At 51.6% G+C, this 24,372-nt stretch overlaps 1 protein-coding gene across 4 annotated transcripts in view; it reads right to left on the bottom strand.

Moving 5' to 3' along the window:
• Positions 1-24,372, bottom strand: part of LARP1 (La ribonucleoprotein 1, translational regulator) — a 938,019-nt gene that overhangs the window by 84,584 nt on the left and 829,063 nt on the right. For all 4 annotated transcript variants that reach the window (XM_085617634.1, XM_085617633.1, XM_085617636.1 and 1 more), the window contains exon 16: positions 14,102-14,246. In XM_085617634.1, coding sequence (XP_085473760.1) covers positions 14,102-14,246 — 145 coding nt within the window. The remainder of the gene's footprint in view (positions 1-14,101; positions 14,247-24,372) is intronic.

Genomic DNA, 24,372 nt, shown 5'->3' on the forward strand with positions numbered 1-24,372 from the left:
CTGCATAGCAAGCTCTGGTAGTGGGTCTCCTGGCCTCCTTGATGATGTCCATACAGTCAGGTGGCAGGTTGAGATAGCCAAACTCTAGGACTTCAGGAGCCAGATCGCCAGATTCAGCTGTTGCGGATCTGGGTGCTGAACCTCTCCATGGTTCTGCGTCAAATGCGCGGGTTTGATCCGCAGCCTTTGATGCGGCACCACGGAAAGTTCGAGGAAGGTGGTGTACCACGGCTGGCGTGCCCACGTGGGAGCAACTAGGACGAGTGTCAGGGAGTGTTGTCGGAGTTTGCGGGCCACTAGCGGTATCAATGGCGCTGGGGGAAAAGCGTACGCAAATCTGCCGGACCAGTTCATCCATATCGCATTGCCCTGCGACTGCGGATGTGGGAATCTGGCGGCGAAGCTTGGGCATTTTGCGTTTTCGCTTGTCGCGAATAGGTCTATCTCCGGATGACCCCACTGCTGAAAGTACGGTTGGAGTACTGATGGGTGTAACTCCCACTCGTGCATTTGGTGGCTGTGTCTGCTGAGCAGATCCGCCATCTGGTTGTCCTTGCCAGGGAGGTGTTCCGCCATGAGGAACATGTTCCTTTGAATGGCCCACTTCCACATGCTCTGAGCCAGATGAGACAACTGTGGAGAGTGTGTGCCTCCCTGTTTCTGTATGTAGTACATTGCGGTCATGTTGTCCGTCCGGATCAACACGACCTTGTTGCATAGATGTACTTTGAATGCCTTCATGGCTAGGAAGATTGCCATCAATTCCAGAAGGTTGATGTGCAACTTCTTTTGTTGTGTTGTCCATAGTCCTTGTACTGTGTAGTGGAGTACATGAGCTCCCCATCCCTGGAGAGACGCGTCCGCTGTCAGTACTATTTGTGGGACAGGCTCTTGGAACGGTCGGCCCTTGCAAAGGTTTTGTGGATTCCACCAATGCAGAGAGTTGTATGCCCGACCGCTCACCAACACTAGGTCCTTTAACTGTCCTTGAGCCTGATTCCACTGACGTGCTAGGCACTCCTGAAGTGGGCGCATATGTAATCTCGCGTGCGGGACTATGAAGATGCAGGAGGCCATCATGCCTATCAACTGCATGAACACTCGCGCTGGAAGTGAGTGATTGGGTTTGAATTTGGAGATCAGCAGTTGTATGCTGTCGATCCTCACTAAATTTGGCTGAGCTGTGGCCGCCAGAGTGTCTATAGTCGCACCTAGGTACTGTTGTACGTGTGCGGGCTGGAGATGGGACTTTGGATAATTCAGTGAGAATCCCAGACTGTGAAGAAGGTGAATGGTGCGGGATATGTGGCTTGCACATTGCTGGGCTGACTTCGCTTGAACGAGCCAGTCGTCTAGGTAGGGGTAGACGTGTATATGCTGCCTCCGTAGATGTGCTGCCACCGTAGCTAGGCACTTCGTGAAAACCCTGGGCGCTGTTGTCACGCCGAAGGGAAGGACTTTGAACTGATAGTGCTGCCCCTGAACAGTGAACCTGAGGTATTTTTTGTGTGAGGGGTGGATGGGTATGTGAAAGTACGCATCCTTGAGGTCCAGTGTGGCTAGGAAGTCTCCCTGCTTGAGAAGCGGAAGGACTTGCTGTAGAGTGAGCATATGAAAGTGCTCTGAAAGAATGTACTGGTTCAGGGGTCTCAGGTCCAATATAGGTCTGAGCGACCCGTCCTTTTTTGGAATTAAGAAGTAGAGGGAGTACACTCCCGCACCCTGCTCGTGGATGGGTACGACCTCTATAGCGCCTTTTAGAAGCATACTTTGCACTTCTTGCTGTAAGAGCGTTAAGTGCTCTGAGGACATAGGACGGCTTCTTGGTGGTATTGTGGGTGGAGTGGAGGTTAACTCCAGACAGTAACCGTATTTTATAATATCTTTGACCCACCTGTCCGTGGTGATGGAATTCCACGTGGACAGGAACCTTTGTAGCCTTCCCCCGACAGGTGTTATGTGGTCGGGAGGAAGGGAGAGGGCGTCACTGCTTGTTCTTGGGGGAGGACCTGGTGTTGCCGTAGCCGCGTCCTCTGCCCTTTGTGCTGGAGCCACGATATCCACCTCGGGTGTTTTTATCATAGGTGGTCTGTGTATTGCCTTTGTTATATGTTTGTTGTGACCCCTGTCCTCTACCAGCTCCCTTGTTTCCGGGGCGACGAAAGGAGCCGCTCCGAAAGGACTGAGTTTGTAGTGCGCCCATGGACTTTGCAGTGTCCGTATCCTTTTTTATCTTTTCGAGGGTGGTGTCAACCTCTGGCCCGAATAAATAGTCGGGGTTGACGGGCTGGTTCAGTATATTGTTTTGTACCTCAGGCTTGAATCCTGAGATCCGTAGCCAGGCATGTCGTCGCAACATGACGCTTGTGTTTATGGCTCTGGCAGCCGTGTCTGCAACATCTAGTGCGCATTTGATGGAAGCGTTCGTTAGTAGCTGTCCTTCTCTGATGAGCATTTCTGCGCCTTCCTTGAACTGGTCAGGGAGATGTTGGAATATTTGCTCAAGTGTGTCATAGTGCGCTCTATCATAGCGAGCAAGGAGCGCCTGAGTGTTGGCTATGCGCCATATGTTGGCAGCTTGGGCGGCAACTCGCTTGCCAGAGGTTTCTAACACCTTGGACTCTTTGTCCGGGGGAGGAGCGTCACCTGTTGTTTGCGAGTGTGCCCTCTTGCGTGCATTCGCTACGACGATGGAGTCGAGTGGTAATTGTCCTCTGATGTAAGTAGGATCCCCAGGTGCTGATCTGTATTTTTTATCAATCCTGGGGTTTATCACTCGTGCCCTGGTGGGTTCTTTGAAAATGTCCTTGGCTGGTTTGAGGACCCCCTTCAACATTGGCAGAGTCTTTACATGTCTTTCTGAGGATGCAAAGGTGTCCATTAGAAAGTCATCTTCGATGGTATCAGAGTGAAGCTGCACCCCATGGTTATTGGCAGCACGTTCGATAAGAGCATTGAACGCCGCAGTATCCTCCGTAGGAGATGTCTTTGCCCCATAGAGTTGTGGATCCTGTGCATCGAGAGGTGCACTGGGGTCTGCAGGGTCGCCCCAAGTTTGATCAGGGTCCTGCTGGTCATCAGGGTCCGTGTCTACATGGTAGGGGACTTGGTCAGCCATGTAGTCCTCCAATGCGTCTGTATCGGAGCGTGTGGGGGAGAACCGGTGTGGATCCTGGTAGGATGAATGGAAGGGTTCATAAAGGAGAGGTTCCGATTCTGCAGGCAACTTCCTTTTTAGTGGGATCCTGAAAGGGTCCAATGGCGGCTCCGAAGTTATCCTTCGGTCCTGGAGAATCATTCTGCCAGTGCCGGCGTCGATGATACGTGCCGGAGACGTCTCAGCAGGTGTGACTGTAGGTTGGGTGACCCGTGTCCTGAGTTGGAACATTTTTGGGATTGTTGACGGAGGCAAGCCGAAGGTAATGTTGGTCGGCACCGAAGAGGCTGCGGGAGCTCCGACCGAACCGGAGCCCGACGTGTCCTGGAGGACAGGTGTGGTTTTGCTGCCTTGCGTCACACCAGGTCGTACTTGGGGCGCCTTCGAGGCTTTGGCACCGGCCAGGCTCGTAGAGGCGGCCGTAGATTTTTTCGGTGCCGGCGGGTCATCGAGTCGGGGTGAAGAGATCACCGTCGAAGTCTTCGATACCTGAGGCTTAGGTGTCGTCGAGGGAGCGATGTGAGACACAGCAGGCGGGACCGCCCTTGGTGTCGTCGGTGCCGGTAGCCGAGCAGGTTTGTCGGTGCCGATGGCTTTTTTACGTTTGTCGACTCCAACGTCGCCCGCCTCAAGTTCGGCACCGAAGTCCCTCTTGGTGCGGTCGGTGCCGACGCGGTGCGCTGGCGTCGAAGGCCTCGATCCGACCAGCGCTACTTTCAGTTTCGGTGGAACTTGAGCCGCTTTCGGTTTCGGTTTTGTGATAGGGAAACCAGCCTGTTTATGTAGTAATGGCTGCCGCTGAACGTCCGAGGCCGGGCCCGAGGGCGGGGCCGAAGAACTGCGGGATGGGTCTCGGGTAAGGCCCGAAGGCGATCCCTCGACCGGAGCCATAGGCTGTGGCACTGGTGTTTGAACGGTTTGAACAGGTAGGCCTTGTTCATCATTGGAGCTACTTTCTTCGGCCCCGAAGACCTCCTCGTCGTCTCCTACCTCGGTGTCGTCTTCACCTCTGTGGAAGAGTGACTCGCCTTCCCGTCCGATCCGGGTTCGTGTTCGGAAACGGGACTGGAGGGCAAGACTTCCAATTCCTCGACGTCTTCGGCCTCGCCGAAGATGTCTGTCGGGGCCGGTGCCGCGTGCTGCGCCTCGAGTCTCGCCGCTCGTCGATTCCGCAGAGTCTTCTTCGAGCGGAACCGGGCACAGGCCATGCATGTTGATTCGTCGTGGTCCGGCGAAAGGCATTTGTTGCACACCGGATGGACGTCGATGTGTGGGTACTTCGCATTGCATACCGGACACCTTTTGAATGGCGTCCTGGATTCCATCGTCGAAGTAGTCGATGGACAGGTAAATGCGAAAGCAGTCGGTGCTGAAAGTTAGTAAACTAACAAATTCTATCGAAACCCGATCGATAAACAGTACCGACGCGAACTAAAGGCCTTTTGGCCTCGAAAAAATATTTTCCTAACTTGAGCTAAGATAGCACATCCGAACCCAATGGCGGAAAAAAACAATCTGAGGATGGAGAGGATGCCCATGCGCACTGTAGTCCAGGGGAGGAGTCACCTATCCAAGGATACTTCGAAGACTCTTCCAGGACAACAACGTGCAAACATCCGGACCCAACACTAGGCGGCGATCTATGCACAGATATGAATTCAGCAGCCCACATGCCTCGAACACACAATATCCGACAGCCTTGTACCTCCCGGTTCCTCCCTTTATAGGGCGTGTTTTCCTTGAGTTATGTAACAGCTCTCCTGTTTACATAAGGGCGTGTTTCCCTTGAGTTATGTAACAGCTCTCCTGTTTACATAAGGGCGTGTTTCCCTTGAGTTATGTAACAGCTCTCCTGTTTACATAAGGGCGTGTTTCCCTTGAGTTATGTAACAGCTCTCCTGTTTACATAAGGGCGTGTTTCCCTTGTATGACAGGAATTCTTGACAGAATCGGAGGAAGGAAGGTTCAGGGTGCCCCATAATACTAAATTTAGGGGTGTTACAGGTAGGTAAAGGGCAGGGACCACTGGGTCCCTGTCCTCGGGTGGGTACACCCCCTATCCAGCCACTCTCCTGTGGGAGGGGGGCAGTGGCCTAATCCTGATTGGGCAGGGCTCCCCATCTTCAAGATGGCGAGAGCCCGAAGAGGTGCTTCACCTCGCCTCCCAAACCTGAGGGGTGGGGTTGGCAGATGCTGAGTACAGCAAGTGGCCTGGAGAAGCTCACAAAGGCGGCATGCCTTTGAAGCTTCCCCCTGCCCATCCTGGGGGAGGAGACCTAGCACCTCGCCCAGGATGTGCATTGTTGCAGGCCCAGGAGAGCTTGGGGCTCTCCACCCAGGGGTCCAGCAACATGTCTGTTGTGTGGCAGTCTAGGCAGCCTCTCAGACAAGACGTGGATTGTAGGTTAGGTTTCAGGGGGCATCTCTAAGATGCCCTCTGTAGTGCTTTGTACATTAAATCCCACACTGGCATTAGTACGGGTTTAATGTGCTGAGAAGTTTGATACCAAACTTCTCAGTCTTCAGTGTTGCCATTATGGTGCTGTGGAGTTTGTGTTTGACGAGCTCCCAGCACCACATACTCAAATAGCAGCACTGCACTTACAGTGCCCAGGAATGGACCTGGTTACTGTAGAGGCACAGGGCTCATGCTCCTGTGCCCACACCACTGGCATAGGGCACCCAGCTAGAGGTGTGGCTGAGTTATGCCAGGGCAGTGTAGGTTGTGGGCATGGCACACAGGGATGTGTGCCATTTCGACTCTGTTTTGTCTTGTACCCAGACACTCAGCCTGCAAGGGCAGTGTGTGTGTGTGTGTGTGTGTGTGTGTGTGTGTGTGTGTGTTAGGGTGCAGGGCCTCTAAGGGTGGCACAAATAGTGCTGCAGCCCTTAAAGGCCTTCCCTGGTCACAAGGCCCTGGGTACCTATGGTACCATTTACCAGGGGCTGACATGTGGCCAGGGTTTGCCAATTTGGGTTTATGTGGAGGAACATAGGCCTTGGGCACCTGGTTGGCAAAAGTCCAGGGTACACTCAGTCAAAGTACATTCAGCAATTCAGTAAAAGGTGGGGGCATACCATGCAAGAAAGATGGCACCCTGTACCCCTATAGAGCCCAAGTCCATTCCTGGGCACTGTAAGTGCAGTGCTGCCATTAAGAGTATATGGTGCTGGGAGTTTGTCATTACGAACTCCACAGCACCATAATGGCTACACTGAAAACTCACATCCTGGGACGAGGTGCCACGCCTCCTCCCCCTGGATGGACAGGGTTCACGAAGGGGAAGCTTCAAAGGCTTGCCGGCTTTTGAGCTTCCCCAGGCCATTTGCTCTCAGCAACTGGTCCCCACTAGTTCTGACCCTCAGGGAGAACCGGTGGGAAAAACAAGTGATGAAGCGAGGTGTGCCCACCTCTGCCAACTCCATCCCTCAGGTGGGGGAGGCGAGGTGAAGCACAACTCAGTACACGCCATCTTGAAGATGGGGGGACTCAGCCAACCAGGGACAGGCTCATGTCCCCCTCCCACTGGAGGGTGGCATAATAGGGGGTGTACCCACCCCAGGGAAGGGACCCATTGGTCCCTGCCTTTTACTCACCTGTAATGCCCCTAAATCTAGTATTTAGGGGCACCCCTGAACCTTGCTTCCTCAGACAAGAACCTGCAAGAAGAAGAAGGATCGAACAGCTATGCAGCAGCTAACAAGAGGAAGACCCCACTGACTTTGCCCCTGCCCTACCGGCCGGTCTTCCCCCCTCGAAACTGCTCCTGCAAAATCCCGGTGTGTCCTGCAGACAGCAACCTCGAAAACCCCGGAGGACTTGCCTGCCTTCAAGCACAAAGATTGTCTCCCGTGAACACTGGATTTGTTCATCTGCAACCGTGGATCTGCCCCACTCTACACCCGCAGACCACGGCCCAAGCGAGCAAACACCACGAGGAGGTCACCCCGGCGATCCTGACCCAAGATCTGCTGACCCCTGACCTGCCTCAAGCCAACATCTGCAGCCTAAATCCAGAAGACCCCCCCCCTAACCGCGACCAGGAGCTGGCAAGCAGATCTGACCCCAAAAGGCACCCCTGCACCCGACGCCCCACGGCCTTGTGTGCCCAAACCAACGGCGCCTAACCAACACCTAACTTCCCAACTTAACCCTCGAAGTGATAGTCGCACCCACGCCTGCAGTGCCTTTGCAAACAGGAGGTTCCCCATCGAAAAAGCACCCTGCACCTGGCCGCCCTAGTGCTGCTGAGGGTGCACCTTTGGTGCTACTTTGTTTCCCCATCTGGCCTGAGCTAAAGTACAGGAGCTTTGCTCCCACAGCTGAGTGGCCTGCTAGCCAGCAGCCACCAACCGGAGGCCCCCTATCCCCCATTGGATAACATTGGGCCTCAGCACTCTGCACCCGGATGCCCTAGTGCCGCTGAGGGTGTAATGAGTGTGCATCCTTGACCCTGGGGGAACCCTTGTTCTAACCCCAGAAGCTCAACTCCAAAGACCGAGTCCTTACCTGGTAACTGTTAACTTCATTTCTCTCCATAGGAACCTATTGACTGTTTTTCTCTGAAAAATGTTAAGTGTGGAGTTGATGTGCATGGAAACATGAAAAATAACAATTGTGCAAAACTGATTTTACTTACCTTTTCTCTAGGAAATGTCTCAGAGTGATATCTAGGCACATCACACTGAGTAGAAAAAGTAATCCGAAAAGAAATCTCAAACGTAACGTAAAACTTACTTGCGATTCTTATTGGAAAATACAAAGTATATGTACAGCATTTCACAGTATTGCATTTCCGTAATTCAAACGGATACAATTTCAAAGTAAATTTACAACTGCATTTCAAACTGTATATCTACTGCAAAGTATTTATCAACTGACCTGTGACAGACTTGCTTGGTTCCAGGAAATAAAATAACAGAATATTTTTATACAAAACCAATTGGTCTGAAGTTCAGTCTGAGTGTGTGAAATCGTTTGCTGATTGAGTGGGTACAACACATGCTTAACACTGTCCTCTGATACTGCCTTACTGCTTGACCACACTACCACAAATAGAGAGTGAGGTGCTATCTAACTTAACCTCTGCCTACCTTTGGGGCTCCACTGGACACTGTGCACACTAGTAGGTTCCTATGGAGAGAAATGAAGTTTGTGGTAGTGTGGTTGGGCAGTATCAGAGGACAGTGTTAAGCATTTGTTGTAACCACTCAATCAGCAAACGATTTCACACACTCAAAGACTTAACTTCAGACCAATTGGTTTTGTATACAAATATTCTTTTACTTATTTTATTTCCTAGACCCAAACAAGTCTGGCACAGGTCAGTTGATAAATACTTTGCAGTAAATATACAGTTGTAATACAGTTTGGATTTGTAATAGTATATGCACTTTGTTTTGACTTACAGTATGGTTTCAGAGAAATGCAATATTTTGTAAATACAGTACATAGACTTTAATGGGCTTTTCAGTAAAATTACAGTTAAGTTACTTTCCAGATTTCTTTTCTTAGTAGTATAACTGGATACTACGCTGGAACATTTCCTGCAAACAGATAAGTAAAATCGCTTTTGTTAGTTAGTGCAATTTTAAAGAATTTCTTTAGGTTTTCCGACTCCACACTTTGTTATCCTATGGAGGAAAATAGTGTTAGCGGTTTTGAGGTAAGTATTTGGTAGTGGGAGTTGAGGTTCTGGGGGTAGACTCGGGGGTCCCACAGGGTCAAGGATGCACTCTTGCTACACCCTCAGCGGCACTGGGGCGGCCAGGTGCAGAGTGCGGAGGCCCAATGTTAACCAATGGGGGGTTAGGGGGCCTCAGGTTGGTGGCTGCTGGCGAGCAGGCCACTTGGCTGTGGGAGCAAAGCACATGGACTTCAGCTCAGGGCAAATGGGGAAACAAAGTAGCACCAAAGGTTCACCCTCCGCGGCACTAGGGTGGAGGGGTGCAGGGTGCTGTTTCGACGTCGGGTGCCCATGTGTTTTCAATGGGGAACCTCTGGTTTGCAAAGGCACTGCAGGCTTGGTGACTTTGGTCTTCTGGGTGCGACCACCACTTCGAGAGGTAAGTTGGGAAGTTAGGGGTTGATTAGGCACGGTCGGTTTGGGCACCCAGGGCAGTGGGGTGGCGGGTGCAGGGGTGCCTTATGGGGTCGGATCTTTTTACCAGCTCCTGGTCGCGGTTGGGAGGACCTTCTGGATTTAGGCTGCAGGCGTCAGCTCGAGGCAGGTTAGGGGTCGCCGGATCTTGGGTCAGGATCGCCAGGGTGACCTCCTCGTGGTGTCTGCCCAATCGAGCTCAGGCCGTGGACGGCGGGTGCAGAGTGGGCTGGATTCGCAGTGTCCGGCCGGAGCCAGAGGTTGCAGATGAACAAATCCGGTGTTCACAGGAGACAAAGTCTTTGTAGTTGAAGGCAGACAGGTCCTCTGGGGTTTTCGAAGTTGCTGGCTGCAGGACACCAGGATTACGCAAGAGCAGGTTCGAGGGAGAGACAGGCCGGTAGGGCTGGGGCCAAGTCAGTGGGCTTCTTCCTCTTGTTAGCAGTTGCACGGCTGTTCGGTCCTTCATGTAGTTTCTTCTTGTCCGAGGCAGCAAGTTTCTGGGGTGCCCCTAAATACTAGATTTAGGGGTGTTAGAGGTAGGTAAAAGGCAGGGGCCAATGGGTACCTTCCCTGGGGTGGGTTTAATGTAGCTGAGAAGTTTGATACCAAACTTCTCAGTTTTCAGTGTAGCCATTATGGTGCTGTGGAGTTCGTACTGAAACTCCCAGCACCATATACTCTTAATGGCAGCACTGCATTTACAATATCTAAGAATGGACTTAGACACTGTAGGGGTAAAGGGCTCATCCACCTGTACCCTCACCACTGGTATAGTGTACCCAGCTAGAGGGGGTGACTGATCTGTGCCAGGAAGTGGGTTGTAGGCATGGCAAACAGATGTGTGCCATGTCGACTCTTCTTTGTTCTGCACCAAAACAAGCAGCCAGCAAAGGCTGTGTGTGTGTGTAAGTGTACAGGACCTCTAAGGGTGGCACAATAAGTGCTGCAGCCCTTACAGGCCTTCTCTAGTCACAGTGCGCTGGGAACCTGTGGTACCATTTACCAGGGGCTGATCTGTGGCCAGAGATGCCAATTGGGTTTAGGCTTCAATACAGTTTTGGGGAAAGAACATAGGCCCTAGGTACCTGATTAGCAGAAGACCAGGGCACACTCAGTCAAAGCACATTAGCAATTTATCAAAAAGTGGGGGCAACCATGCAGAAAGAGGGCACTTTCTCACACTGTGCCTGCTGTGTCCTGCTCGCGGAGAAGCAGTATACAGAGCCCAGCCAAAGCCAAGCGACCCCAATGGTCAGTGCGCTGAACTCCTGTTTAGAGCACAGGGATACAACAGCTGAGAGGCCTGCTGGGGCAAGTTGGTAGCCCAAAGCCTTAACTGCCACCAAGCAGCACCAGGGATCAGGACCCGACACAAAGTTGCACCCAAGTTCCCTGAGCTCAGGAGCTTTGTTGGAGTGCAGCTTGGACCTCCAGAAGACTAGTTATCGATCCAGGAAGGACTGTCCTGTGACAGCGATACTGGGCAACTGGTACCGAGAGGAGTTCGAGGTACGTCGACCCTGTGGCCAGGACCACCTACGTGGACCGAGGAGTAGGTGCAGAAAGACCTCCGCCAACCGCATCGCATCCACAGCATCCTTCACCCTTGCATCAAGACCACTTCCAGAGGAATCCCAGGCAAAGGATAAAAGTGCCTGTAACTGACTGAGGACTGCTTCCCCAACCGAGGTAACTGACTTAGGACCTGGCTGGTTCCCCTGACTGGCTCTCTACTGGAATTGGTTGCAAAGGTAACTCCAAGTGACCTCACTCCAATGAACCAAACCCTTTGGTGATAAAGTGTCTAAATTCTGTGAATTCGCCAACGCTTGTTTGCGATTGAGTGGAATAACCAGGTTTACTATACCTTGTAAATTCTGTATCTTCAGAACCCTTTGGTGTTTTTTTTGTTGTTGTAGTGTCTAAAAATACAGTCTATTTTTATATACTGGTCTCAGATTTAATTGGGGTTTTGTCGATTTCTTCAAATGTTTTGGTGCTGTTTAAATGCTTTACACTTGTACTATTGTGCAAGCCTTGCTATTCAGAGCAAAGGCTACCCAGGGTTGAGCTGAAGGTTTGACAAACAAAACATAAGGGTCCTAAAGGTGTTGGTAAGTTTATTATATGGTGAGGTTACACAACCACGCAATAATACACTTTATTTCCTCACACCGTAGAATCTGGCAGTGACACTGCTCTTCAGAAAGGACTTTAGCGCCACATCGTCCTTGTCGCTCAACAAGAGGACGTCATTGAAGGCAATGTTGATCAGTGATGACTGGACATCTCCCAAGAACGCAGTGGAAAATAAGGCGTGGCAATGCAGATACACTGCAGATGCCATGGCTCTACCCATAGAGACACTAGTGTCCAGTCCACACTGAATGACTAACTTCGCCACATCCCTGTAGTCCACAAAAGCTCAGTTGAGGATGGCAAGGCCCTCCTCAGGCATCAGTGGATGCAGCTGTGCAACAGAGTCCCACAAAGCATGGAAACATCGGCCCAAGAGGTGAGGCTGGTGGAGAATATGCACTTCCCAAAAGTGTCCAGGCTCTTGGATCTTCGCTAGAGGGGCCTTTACTGTCAGGCTTTTAGGTAGGGGTGTTGGAAGAGGAAAGCAGAGTCTCCAGGGGCAGGACAATGCCAAGATACAATCACTCAGTGCACAGGAGCCCCTCTGCAGTTTCACCCAGGCCCCTAGGAGAACATTGGTGAAGGCTTCTTTAAACAGGAGCAGAAGCTCAGGTGAGCCTGCTTCAGTTTGAAGCACCTATGTCAAGACACTGGACTTTACCTGAACAGCCGTCAGCTGGAGATTGAGGAGCTCAGCTGCCCTGCAATTCATGGTGGCATAAGATGCACCGACCATTGAAGTGTGGCCCTAAGGAGAAAGCATGCCAGTCTGGGAACATAGCCAAATCACTGGCATCCCCCACATTCTCAAACCAATTTTCCTCTTGTGTTCCTAAGGAGAGCATACACCTCCTCTCCCCCCACCCCTTTCAATGAATGAAAAGTCCAGGAGATAGTACTGACAGAGGCACCAGGTCGGTAATTACGATCATCTAGGTGGTCGAGCGGTGCCAGCAGCAGATGGGATGGAGGTGCATGGAGGCACCCATGGTGCAATCTATCCTGAGAGTAGAGAGTATCCAGAGGGCCCAGCTGGTGTTTATGATGGACAGTAACCCAGCAGGGGCCCCTCTCAGCTCTGTGGGCCTCAAAACATGTCTGAGGGCGTTAGTAACCCCAAAATGGCATTGAAGGAGTCATAGAATTCCTTACGTTAGCTGGGAGTCACTCCAGTGCAAGTAACCTCAGGGTAACTTGGAATGGGCTTTGACACTAGATCTGCAGGACAGCTGGATGCAGACGGATGAAGTTGAGGGGGGAAGTTGCAGAAGGTTTCAATTTCTTTTTCTTGTGCTTCTTAGATTTACCCAACTTGGACTAAGAGGTCTTGGAGCAGATCTTCTCCAGGAATTGTACAGGGTCTTCTTTTCCCACACCGCCAAGAGCTTCATCACCCGCTTGCAAATCACCTTCAGGTGAATCGACTTACACTTGGCACAGGCTTTGGGGTTGTATCCAAACACCAGAAACAGACTAAGCAGGGATCGGACACACATCCGCCTGCGACAATCCCTGCAAAGTTCAAACCCCAAAGGTTTAGCAGGGGACATGTCCCAACCACACACGGAGCGTGAACCTCAAACGTCAATAAAAATTCAAAACAAGTTAGTAAAAAGACCAAGGTAGCTCGCTCTTCGAACCCGAGCTGTTGCTGTGGAAACAAAGGAACTGATGTCAGCGAGCAAAGGTGGTGCTTATATTGGCACCGCGACGCTGTTGCCAATGCGAAGCTGAACAGCACCACCTACTGGCATGCAGAGGTACTGCCAGTAGCGGCTGGTGTCAGGGAGGAAAAAAAAAAACATACCTGCGGCTCCTCTGTTCCTCTGGCTCCCCTGCAGCACAAGCGGAGGCTCCCAGACATCCCTACGGCCAATCCAGATGCTGATAGGAGCATGAAAGAAGTGCCGGGATTGGCCTGAGCAGGCTGGATTTGCACTACCCGAGAGACTGGGAGCCTGTGCCTGCTGTATCCAACCCGGCAAGCAGCTATGGTTGGAAACATGTCAGTGCGCATGTCAGTTTTGCCATCCTAAGATGGCCAGCCAACCCCACATGCAGCATGTGGCCATTACGCCTCCTCCTTCGCTGTTATCATATAGCCCCCCCCCCCAAAACTCTGCCATGTGAAGACAATAAAAATTGGAATAAACCTGTTACTATCATTGTATTTTTCAAGTTCTGCATCTGTTTGTTTGGGGGGGGGGGGAGGCGGAAGAGAGGGGAAGGGCAACGCTCCTCCGCCATAATCGAGGAGGCGCCACAGAGTAATGCTCAAGATGTTCCTGATGAAGCCTGGAGAATATTCTACGATTGTGGAACCTGCGGTTATAAGTCTATCATAAGTCATGCAAACATTTAGATTCATACAGGTGCTATCTGGGTCCATTACTCTTCATGTTTTCCCTTTACATGCAAGGAGTAAGCTAAAATGTTAGCCTGCTTGATAGTAAATACCAGCTATTACTTAGTTACTAAATGCCTAGTTAATAGATAACTAGGAATTTAAAAAATATCAATCTCTATCTGCATTTTACAAAAAGTATGTGTATTTTCTTGGTTCCAAACAGAACTATTCAGGAGTTTGACTGCAAGATAGATTCCACAATAAAGGAATATAAAATAATATCTTAACAAGCAATTATTAGAAATGATAAGGTGTACTATTCTAGGACTGCTCTATGGGCTTAACTGCACTTACCTGTAACCCTCTTTCCCATCTTCTACAGAGAGCTGCCTGAACTCCTCATACATTTTCTTGTTGAAATGATCCCGAAGGAAAAATGACCAAAAGCGGAAAAGTGTGTTCATCTCCTGGGACTGGCCAATACCCAACCTTTTTCTCTCTGTTGGAAGACAAAAGACAGGATTTAAAACAGGCCAAAACCACATTTTATTTGCCTGACAAACTACTCAGTCAACTGTGAAACATCATTCATGTAGACACTGGGCAATGAGCTCAAGACCAAGGCACAGACATGTACACCTGGCACATCTTTTCAACGGAATTGATGAACAGTAGGATGTATCAGTAGCAACTTCCATCCACTGCTGGAATTTGATATTTGCCCTGGGATGGGGCATCATTACTTTATATTAATCATCTATCAATCACTAGATGTCAAATTATGCACAGCATGTGAATGAGAAGAGACTACCAGCTGCAAAATATGGCCTTCTCTAGGGGTTCTAAGTAGTCACAGATTATTGTGCTCTGTTCTGAGTGGGTCAAGTAGATTACCACTATTGTAAAAGGGTCAATCCTGTTGCACTCAATTGGAAAGCCAAGAGATATTTATAAACCTGATAAAAGGGTAGTGAGGAGATCAGCCTAAACTTAATCCAGGGGGTGGACGTGCTTAGTGACATAGCACCAGAGTACCATGAGACTCCCCCTAATAGAGAAAATGGACTGTCAGAACCAAGATCCATGGAGCCACCAACCCTGTGAGAAAAGTGGGCTATTTATTAGCTGAGGTGATTGTGAGACCTCACCAAGTAATAATGTGACTAATCCATTTCAGGTCCAGTCAGGTTTTCTAATAAATTAAACTGCAGCTCAGTCCTGGGTAGCTGTGGAACAGAGCAGCGAAGCTTAACTCCAAGTAAAACAAGTGTAAAGCATTTTATAGTAATAACACAGTTGATAGGAAACAAGAGGCTAAAAAAACCTTTCAATTTATAAAAATAGAGTAGGATATATTGTTATCTTCAAATAGACACCAAGACAAAAAAAATCTGACAAAGGAATAAAGAGAACCAGAGTAATGCTTTTTGTAAGATTTTCATAAATCACTGCTGTTCACTTCAAAAAGTTTTAGAAAAGTTTTGGAAGTTGGTAAATCACTGCTTTTCACTCTTAGTGGTATTCTATGTGCCTCGAGCACAAGATTCCAGGGAAAAGTCAAAGTTTTAGTCCGACCACAATAGAAGTATGGGTTGGATGAGGGTGCTGCGTTGCTCCTGGCCAAGATTTTACCTTCACACTTAGAACCGAGGTTACCAATGAACTGATAAGTTGTGGTTGTCTATGAGGCTGTGTGTTTAAAACAGTACCTTTTGCCTTTGGCTCACAGGTTGCACTCTAGCACTAGCCAAGGGTTCAGAATCAGAGAGTGGTTCACAACCAGTGAGAGGGGGCTATGACTTGATCTCTCGGTTACACTAGCAGAGTCCAGGGCGACCTGGTCAGCTGGGCCCTTTTTAGCTGCAAGTCATCCTTAACTTGTGTCTCATAAGCTTAACAGGAGGCTAGTAAACTAGCTCAGAGTCCACTAACTAGCCGTTGGCACGAGCAGGAGGATGTTCAGCCCTTGGGGTCTCTCTCCATAGGTACAACAGCAGGAGCAGCCGTTTCCTTTCTGAAAACCTGCCTTGGCTCAGCAGGTGCAGTCTGAGTCCAGCAGTGTTCTGAGACTGGAAACTAATTTCAACTTTGTGGGTGGAGTGGACCCACTGGCTAATGAGGCTCCAATTCCCGTAAGGCAACTCTACCCACTGACACTCCCTGTGGGGTTGACACTAAATCCCACAGGGCTCTCTGCCCAAGCACAAGATGTTGGGACCCTTCTTCCCTGGGACACAGCCATGGGCTCACCACTGAGGTCTGTCTAGTATAATTGGCCACCCCTCCTGGAAAACCGGTTCTGCATTTTATGTTCCTCCTCTGGAAGAGATGCCAGATTATCTACATTCGGGAAAGGCAGACTGCAGTGTGACTCATTTGCCCATCAGAGGCGATAGCCCCATTGAAGCTGGGACATCTGTAGCCACCCAGGAAAGAGAAGGTCACCTCCTCCGTTCCCCTTTGAGAGCACTTCATACCTCTTAGCATGAGGGCAGCAGGTTGTCTCAGGTGACAACTTCTGTAGAGCACCAGAAATGGCTACTAGACGTTTGGGGCAAAAACAAAACTTGACTTTCTACGGTCACCTTTGCATTAAAAGTTAATTTAAATGAAACTCCAGAAATAAGTCTGGTCTAAAGTAACAGATTTGATACCTTGAAGTACTATAGTTGGTGGTCCCAAATAGAAGTTAGCACTCAACACTGGACTGCAGGCATTACTGCAATGAACACAACAGTTTGAAGTATTCACTGTCAGGACGCGTAAAGTTCAAATTTGACATGTTCTTTTGAATATCTGACATCCTGCCTTATGGGCAACCAATAAATATTAACAAGCATTTGCAATTCAACAGGTCTCGCACTTACGAGACTGAGCTATTGGCATTGTAAGTGTCAATAGCTTAAATTCTCGCAAAAGCGAGACCTATTGATTTGCAAATATTTTTAGTTTCCGAGCGTCCCATGCCGCGCTTCCACACGAATAGAGACCACATCCCTTTCTTTAGACTAGCGGTGTCTAAAGAAAGGAGCACAGCCACCATTAAAGTGAAAGCGGAGTTGAAAAACAAATGCTTTTTTGTTGTAAAAGAGCAGCTCGTCTATAGAAAGGGGCGTGGCCTCTATTAAGTGCAAGCGCACCATGGGCCGTTTGGAAATAACCCCCCCAAAAAGTATTTGGAAAGCAATAGGTCTCGCATTTGCGAAAGTTTAAGCTATTGTCATTTAGAATGCCAATAGCTCAAACTCTCCTAAATGAAAGACATTGTATTGCCGCTATTGTCCTGGCTGCTTGCAAAGTGAAGTACAAGTTACTTACCTTCGATGTATCTGGTAGAGACTATTCTAGCCACAGATTCCTTAACGTAGAATGAGCCCCAGGCGTGAGACTGGATCCGGAATCTTTTTGCCACAGCATCTCTGCTCGCAGAGGGCGGTACCACGCGAGCCCGCCCTGACGTCGTCCGCAGACGTGACGTCAGCGAGGTCACACAAGTCCCACCCCGGCGCGCTGACAACAGTTTTCTTCTGAGAACTTTTACGCGCCACAACGCGGAGACACCACAAACAAAACTGTTAGAGTATGAGAACAGAGTGCGAATAAATCAGTAAAACAACAAGCATTGAAAATGCAAAAGGCCTCGCCTTTTAGTAAGTTGAAGCCATTTGCTTTGCTAATGGTATTATATAGCAAAGCAAATGGCTTTGACTTAATAAAAGGCGAGACCTATAGCATTTTTAATGCTTGGTATTAGTGGTGGGTAAAGCACCCGCTTGCACTTGGCAGTAGGTGGTGTGCTATAGGAGCTACCTGTACCCAGTCTGGATATTTTATCAGATATTAAACAACCATAAACCGATGCCCTTGAGCCCTCTGTACAAGCGCTGACTTGAAGACAGTTAACACCCTAATGAACAAGTTACTTACCTTCGGTAACGATGTATCTGTAAGAAACATTAGTTAGTTAGATTCCTCACCTTAGAATATCCCCAGGCGTCAGGCTGGATCCGGAAAGATTTTGTGTCAGCAATACCCCTTGCGCGTCGCTAGGTGTTGTCTGCGGCTCGGCGTCCGTCGTGCGCCGGAATGACGTCGGAGTACTTAGACGCCACCCTCGCGCGGACATCAGTTCTTGTACCTAGCTTTCCGCGCCAGGAACGCAGAGCCATGCAAGAGACTGGTGCCAAATAATCTAGGGCCCTGAAAAGGATAACCTTAACCCTAGATGTCAGTTCGCAGAACGGGGAGGATGGGTGGGTCGGTGAGGAATCTAACTAACTAATGTTTCTTACAGATACATCGTTACCGAAGGTAAGTAACTTGTTCATCTGAAAGAAACACGTTAGTTAGATTCCTCACCTTAGAATAGATACCCCAGCAATACCAACCCCGGTGGTGGGTCTGCGAACCAAGATCACACCAGAAAGTCCTGGAGAACAGAACGGCCAAAGAAGCCGTCTCTCCGGACTTGGCTGTCCAGGCAATAGTGCTTGGCAAACGTGTGCAGTGAAGCCCACGTCGCTGCCGGACAGATGTCCCGCAAGGGAACTCCCCGGCCCAGGGCAGTAGTAGCCGCAGTGGCCAGGGTGGAATGGGTCCTCAACCCAACAGGAGGGTCCTTTTTTGCCAAGGAGTAACAAAGTTTAATACACAACACGACCCACCGCAAGATGGTCCGTTTGTGTACCGCTTTCCCCTTCTTAGCTCCTACGTATCCAACAAAAAGTTGGTTGTCCACCCCGAACTGTTTGGTGCGGTCCAAATAAAAGGACAGCGCCCGTTTTGGGTCCAGACGGTGGAGCCTCTCTTCCTCTTTTGAAGGATGCGGAGGCGGAAAGAAGGTGGGCAACGTGACAGATTGCCCGAGGTGAAATGGGGTCACCACTTTCGGTAGAAAAGGACGAGGCCGGAGGACAACCTTGTCCGGATGAACAGAAAGAAAGGGAGGCTTAGATGACAGAGCCTGGAGCTCACTCACCCGTCTAGCCGAGGTGATAGCTACCAGGAAAGCAGTTTTCAGGGTCAGAAGACGAATGGGACAATTGTGAAGAGGCTCAAAAGGAGCACACATCAGAAAGGTCAGAACAAGATTCAAGTCCCACTGAGGCATTACGAAGGGGACAGGAGGGAACATGTGAGTAATGCCTTTGAGAAAACGGGAAACAACAGGGGACTTGAAAAGAGAAGGCTGATAAGGAAGCCGTAAGAAGGAGAGATTGCAGCAAGATAACGTTTCAAGGTGCCCAGAGCAGAACCCTGCTGGGCCAAAGAAAGAAGAAAGAGTAGAACCTCGGAAAGAGGGGGGGAAAGGGGATCCACAGCCTTTGCTGTGCACCATGCCACAAATTTGTCCCACTGGCAGGCGTATACCGTCTTTGTGGAGGGACGCCTGGCTGCCAGAATGATATCACAGACTTCAGGAGGCAAGTCAAATGGCATCAACTGCCCCTGCTCAATCTCTACGCATGGAGGTGGAGGCTGGACAGGTTCGGGTGGAGGACCGTCCCCTGCTGCTGCGACAGAAGGTCCTCCTGAAGAGGCAGTCGTATCGGAGGATCGATTGACATACTGAGTAGCTCGGGATACCAGAACCTTCGTGCCCAGTCCGGAGCCACCAAGATGACTTGGGCCCGGTCGCGCCTGATCTTCTTCAGCACTCTGGGCAGAAGTGGTATAGGCGGAAAGGCGTACAACAGACCGCAACCCCACTCGTGCCGAAAAGAGTCTCCGAGCGAGTGCTGCCTTGGAAATTCCAACGCGCAGAACTGAGGACATTGCGCGTTCTCTTCGGTGGTGAATAGATCTAACCAAGGCTCTCCCCACTGCAGAAAGAGACCTTGCGCCACGTCCGAGTTCAGACGCCATTCGTGATCCATCATGCACCGGCGGCTGAGTTCGTCTGCTCTGGTGTTCAGAGAGCCCGACAGATGTTGAACCACCAGGGTGATGCCATGGTGTTCCAGCCATGTCCAGAGGCGCAGAGCCTCCTGACAAAGGGTCCACGGCCCCACCCCGCCCTGTTTGTTGCAATACCACATGGCGGTGGTGTTGTCCGTGAACACCTGCACGACACTTCCCCGGATAGAGGGAAGGAAGGCTTTCAGTGCAAGCCGGATCGCTCTCAGCTCCAAAAGGTTGATATGGAGTGGAGTCTCCGCCGGAGACCAGAGTCCTCTGATCTCTGCATCTCCCATGTGGCCCCCCCATCATAGAAGGGACGCGTCAGTCACTACTACGTGCTCCGGTTGGGGTAGGGAGAGGCATCTGCCGCTGACCCAATCGCGGTCCGTGAGCCACCACTGCAACTGTTTCGCAGTGCCCTCCGAGATCAAGACATGGTCGGACAGGTTGCCTCGATGCTGGGCCGACTGAAACTTCAGGTCCCACTGCAGAGCCCGCATTCGCCAGCTGGCGTAATGCACCAACAGGATGCAGGAGGCCATCAGCCCCAGAAGCCGCAGCACCAACCTGACCGAAACCCAGTATAGAGGCTGAAAGATGTGAATCAGAGCCTGAATATCCCGGACCCGCTGTTCCGGAGGATAAGCCTGGAACTGCCCCGAATCGAGAACCGCTCCGATGAAGAGGAGCTTCTGGGAGGGACTCAGGTGTGACTTCGGCACGTTGATGGAGAACCCCAGCAAATGCAGAAGGTCGGCCGTAGTCTGGAGGTGGGAGACTACTTGCTGGGGCGAGCCCGCCCTCAACAGCCAGTCGTCGAGATAGGGGAAGACTGGAACCCCCGATCTGCGCAGATGAGCTGCGACCACCGCCATCACTTTCGTGAACACCCGAGGGGCACTGGTGAGGCCGAAGTGGAGCACGGTGAACTGAAAGTGCTCCTGACCCACGTGAACCGCAGGTAACGCCGGTGGGCCGGCAGGACGGGGATGTTAAAATAGGCGTCCTGCAAGTCCAACGCTACCATTCAGTCTCCAGGGTCGAGGACAGTCAGAACATGAGCTAAAGTTAGCATCTTGAACCGTTCCTTCCGGAGGAAGGTGTTGACGCTCCTGAGGTCCAAGATAGGGCATAGGCCCCCTTTGCCCTTCTTGGGAACCAGAAAGTAGTGGGAATAGCAACCACGGCCTACTACTGGACCAGGAACGTGCTCGACGGCCTCTTTGGCCAAGAGGGCCGTAACTTCCTCCCGCAGAAGATTCAAGTGATTCTCCGATCTTCCTTGGCCACGAAAGGGGCGAAAGGCGGAAGTGTGCGGCCGTGGGCCAAGAGACCCAAGGACGTGGCCGTAGCCCGGGAGTCCTTAGAACGAGCCAGCGCACTATCCGCCTTCTCACCAAAAAGGCGAGCGCCATCAAAGGGCATATCCATGAGGGTACTCTGGACATCCCCCGAAAAAGACGTGGACCTCAGCCAGGCGTGGCGCCGGAGCGCCACCGTGGTGGAAATCGCCCTACCCAGCAAGTCCGTGGTGTCAAGTCCACACCGTATGGCATGTCGCGCTGCATCTCGCCCATCAGCAAGTGCCTGGGAGAGATGTGTCCGGGCCTCCTCCGGACACAGTGGCAGCACGTCCTCCACCGTATCCCACAGAGAGTGGGAGAAACGGTCCAAGAGGCAAGCGGTGTTCAAAGATCGCAGGCCCAAACTCAGGGAAGAGAACAGTTTCTTTCCGAACTGTTCCAGCCTCTTGGATTCCCGATCCGGAGGAGCGGACGGGAAGGAGGATTGGGAAGTGGAGGCCTGGATAACCAGGGTCTCGGGGGTGTTGTGTTGGGACAGGAAACTGGGGTCGTCCGGAGCTGGACGGTGGCGCCGGGCCACGTTCCGATCCACAGGAGGAACTGTGGAGGGCTTGGACCAAGTGCCCTGCAGAACGTCGACGAGGGCCTCATTAAACTGCAGCAGAGGCTCTGTGGAGCTTGCTGACGGTTGAAGCACCTCTGTGAGGATATTAGTCCTCACGGCCACAGCAGGCAACTCGAGCCCCAGGGCTTCGGCCGCCTTGCGCAGCACCACTGAAAAAGCTGCACCTTCCTCCGAAGCCACAGTCGGAGGAGAGAAGAAGCCAGCGTCCGGCGAAGTGTCCAGACCACTGGCATCCCCAGTTCGTCTGCCCAGTCCTGTGAAAGTTGACCCTGGAGGGCCATAGGGTCCTCAGACCCCTCCCAGTCGCCCCCGTCATCCGATTCCTGATAAACAGGAGGAACGATCGGAGCCGGAAGGTAGATGAAACGTTCATCCATCGGCGTCGGTTGCGGACAGGGGCTAAACCGGGGAACGGCATCGTCTGGAGACTGCGCCGGCGGAGGAGGAGGCGTCGGGAGGCCGACCGGCGCCGACAGATCCAGGCCTGGATCTCTCGGGGACCTGCGGCGTCGGGACCGACGTCGTCGACGGCGCCGGGGCCGCCAGCACGCAAGGTCGCCCAGTCAAGCCCGCGGGGCCCAAAGGCGAGCCGGCAGGCGTCGACGGCAGAGCCAGGCCCCTCATGGCCGAGAGGAAGGCACTGACCTCCGCCAGAGTCGCGTCAGTCCCAGGGACCGGCGGGTATGGAGACGGACGCGGCGTGTCCACCCTGACCCTCGGCTGAGTCGCGCGAGGGGCCCGAAGAGCGGTGTCGCCTCTTGGACTTCTTGGATCGCTTCGACTTACCCACAGACTTCGAGCGATGATGAGGACGACGACGACGACTACTACTGCGGCTCCGCGACCGGTCCTTGGACCTCCTCCTGGACCGAGACCGTGAGCGGCGCGGAGCCGAGTGGCGAAGCTCGAGACGCTTACGGGACCGCTCCCGCCTAGCCTTCGAGGTCAAGGCCTGACAGTCGGGGCACGACTCTGCGTCGTGGTCGGCCCCCAGGTTGTAAAGGCACCGGCGATGGTGATCCGTCACCGACATCAGGCGATGACAGGCATCACAGGCCTTAAATCTAGGCATCCTACCCGCACCAGAGTCGAGTCGACAAAAGACCAAAATAAGTTTAGTCAAAAAGTGACTAAGGGGTAAGCTCTTCCCGGATCGGCGCTGTCTGGCGCGGAAAAAAGAAGAACTGACGTCAGCGCGCGAGGGCGGCGTCTAAGTTTTCCGACGACATCATACCGGCGCACGACGCAGACGACGGAGCCGCAGACGATGCCTAGCGACGCGCAAGGGGTATTGCGGACGAAAAATCTTTCCGGATCCAGCCTGACGCCTGGGGATATTCTAAGGTGAGGAATCTAACTAACGGGTTTCTTTCAGATATAATAAATACACTCTAGTGCTAGCTTATTAATTATACTAATATTGCCCATGCACAGAGGATACAACTTTTTTTTGCGTTTAATAGTGAGCATTAATTACTGTAGTATTGTTCACTACCTAATTCAATAGTACTCTGCTTCTTACCCTCAAAAGAATGAAAGCTTTGGTTAGCGCTGTATGCACGTAAACGTTTCCATGCACAATAGTCCTAGGTCTTTGTTGAGGCTGCATAACCCTCTGATGAGGACTGGAAACAGTTACCTGTGGGTTCCATCTGGTTGGATCTATGACCTGGAGATACGTAGTGCTCTGCAGCAGGCACATTGAGCACCTGAGCTATTTTATTAGTACTGGAAACTGTGTGCTACTGCAAAACAGACTTCTGCAGCTGACCCACTCACCACTGGGCTAACATACAAGCTGACGCACTTAGTCCCCAGATAACAGCATGGCTCAGTCTATTGAACCTCCTACTGTGGAAATCTGAATGCATTTTTAAACTTTTACAGCCAATACATCGTTCGAACCTGCCGACTTGGGAGACTGACAGCTATTATTTCTAGTGCAACTTAACAGCAAGACTGGGGTAAAATGCATTATGTACTAACATATGTAATGTATACACCTATATGCGCATGTATATTGTCCTGGTTGGTTATTTTAATTCTGTACTTTCTCTTACCGGCTGCGAAGTGCAGAGGGGTGCTCTTCCTGCCAGCCATATCCTTGGCATTTACGTTGCTTGTGTCCACCAGTCGCTTAACTTGGGACACATTCCCATTCCTGCAAGCTTCGAAGAGCTCTCGGAAGGCCCCGGATACACCAGCGGCCTCGGCGTGGCTATCCACTGACTGGAACCGGAGGAGGGGCCGCTGGTACTGCCACTACTGCTGGAAGAGGAGCAAAAGCCTGAGGCCACCCCCAAAGGAGAGGGATCGGGGAGACCAGGGCCGCAGGGAGCACCAACCAGAACGGCGCTAGGTGCTGCTCTGCTGGCCTTCCCCTCTGGCTCTGCGTCCAAGCCGCGGCGCGGGGAGAGGCTGCTCCGTGGCGGGGAGGGCGGCACAGCAGGGGCGGCGGGTGATGCTGATGCTGAGCGCGAAGAGACGCCGCCATCTTCCCACTGCCCAGCACTTGTCACTGCGGCAACGCAGCCATGACCGCGTCCTGCCTAGCACTGAACACGGGTGAACCTACAGCATCACATCCGCTGTCCAATCGGGGCAGTGCGCAGTCTAGTACTTTCTCTCTGTCGACTAGATGTAATGTACACAAGGATGCGGCAACAGAAAAAAAGGACGAACAAGCCTCAAACTCCACTCCCCCCCCCCCCCCCCAAGCCACGCCTTCCTCCAGCGAATGTGACGGGCATCGAAGAGTGGAATACGTTTTCTTTGTTTGTTTTGACTGACTGCAC

Source organism: Triturus cristatus, chromosome 7 (genome assembly GCF_964204655.1).
Source record: "Triturus cristatus chromosome 7, aTriCri1.1, whole genome shotgun sequence".
NCBI lineage: Eukaryota > Metazoa > Chordata > Amphibia > Caudata > Salamandridae > Triturus > Triturus cristatus.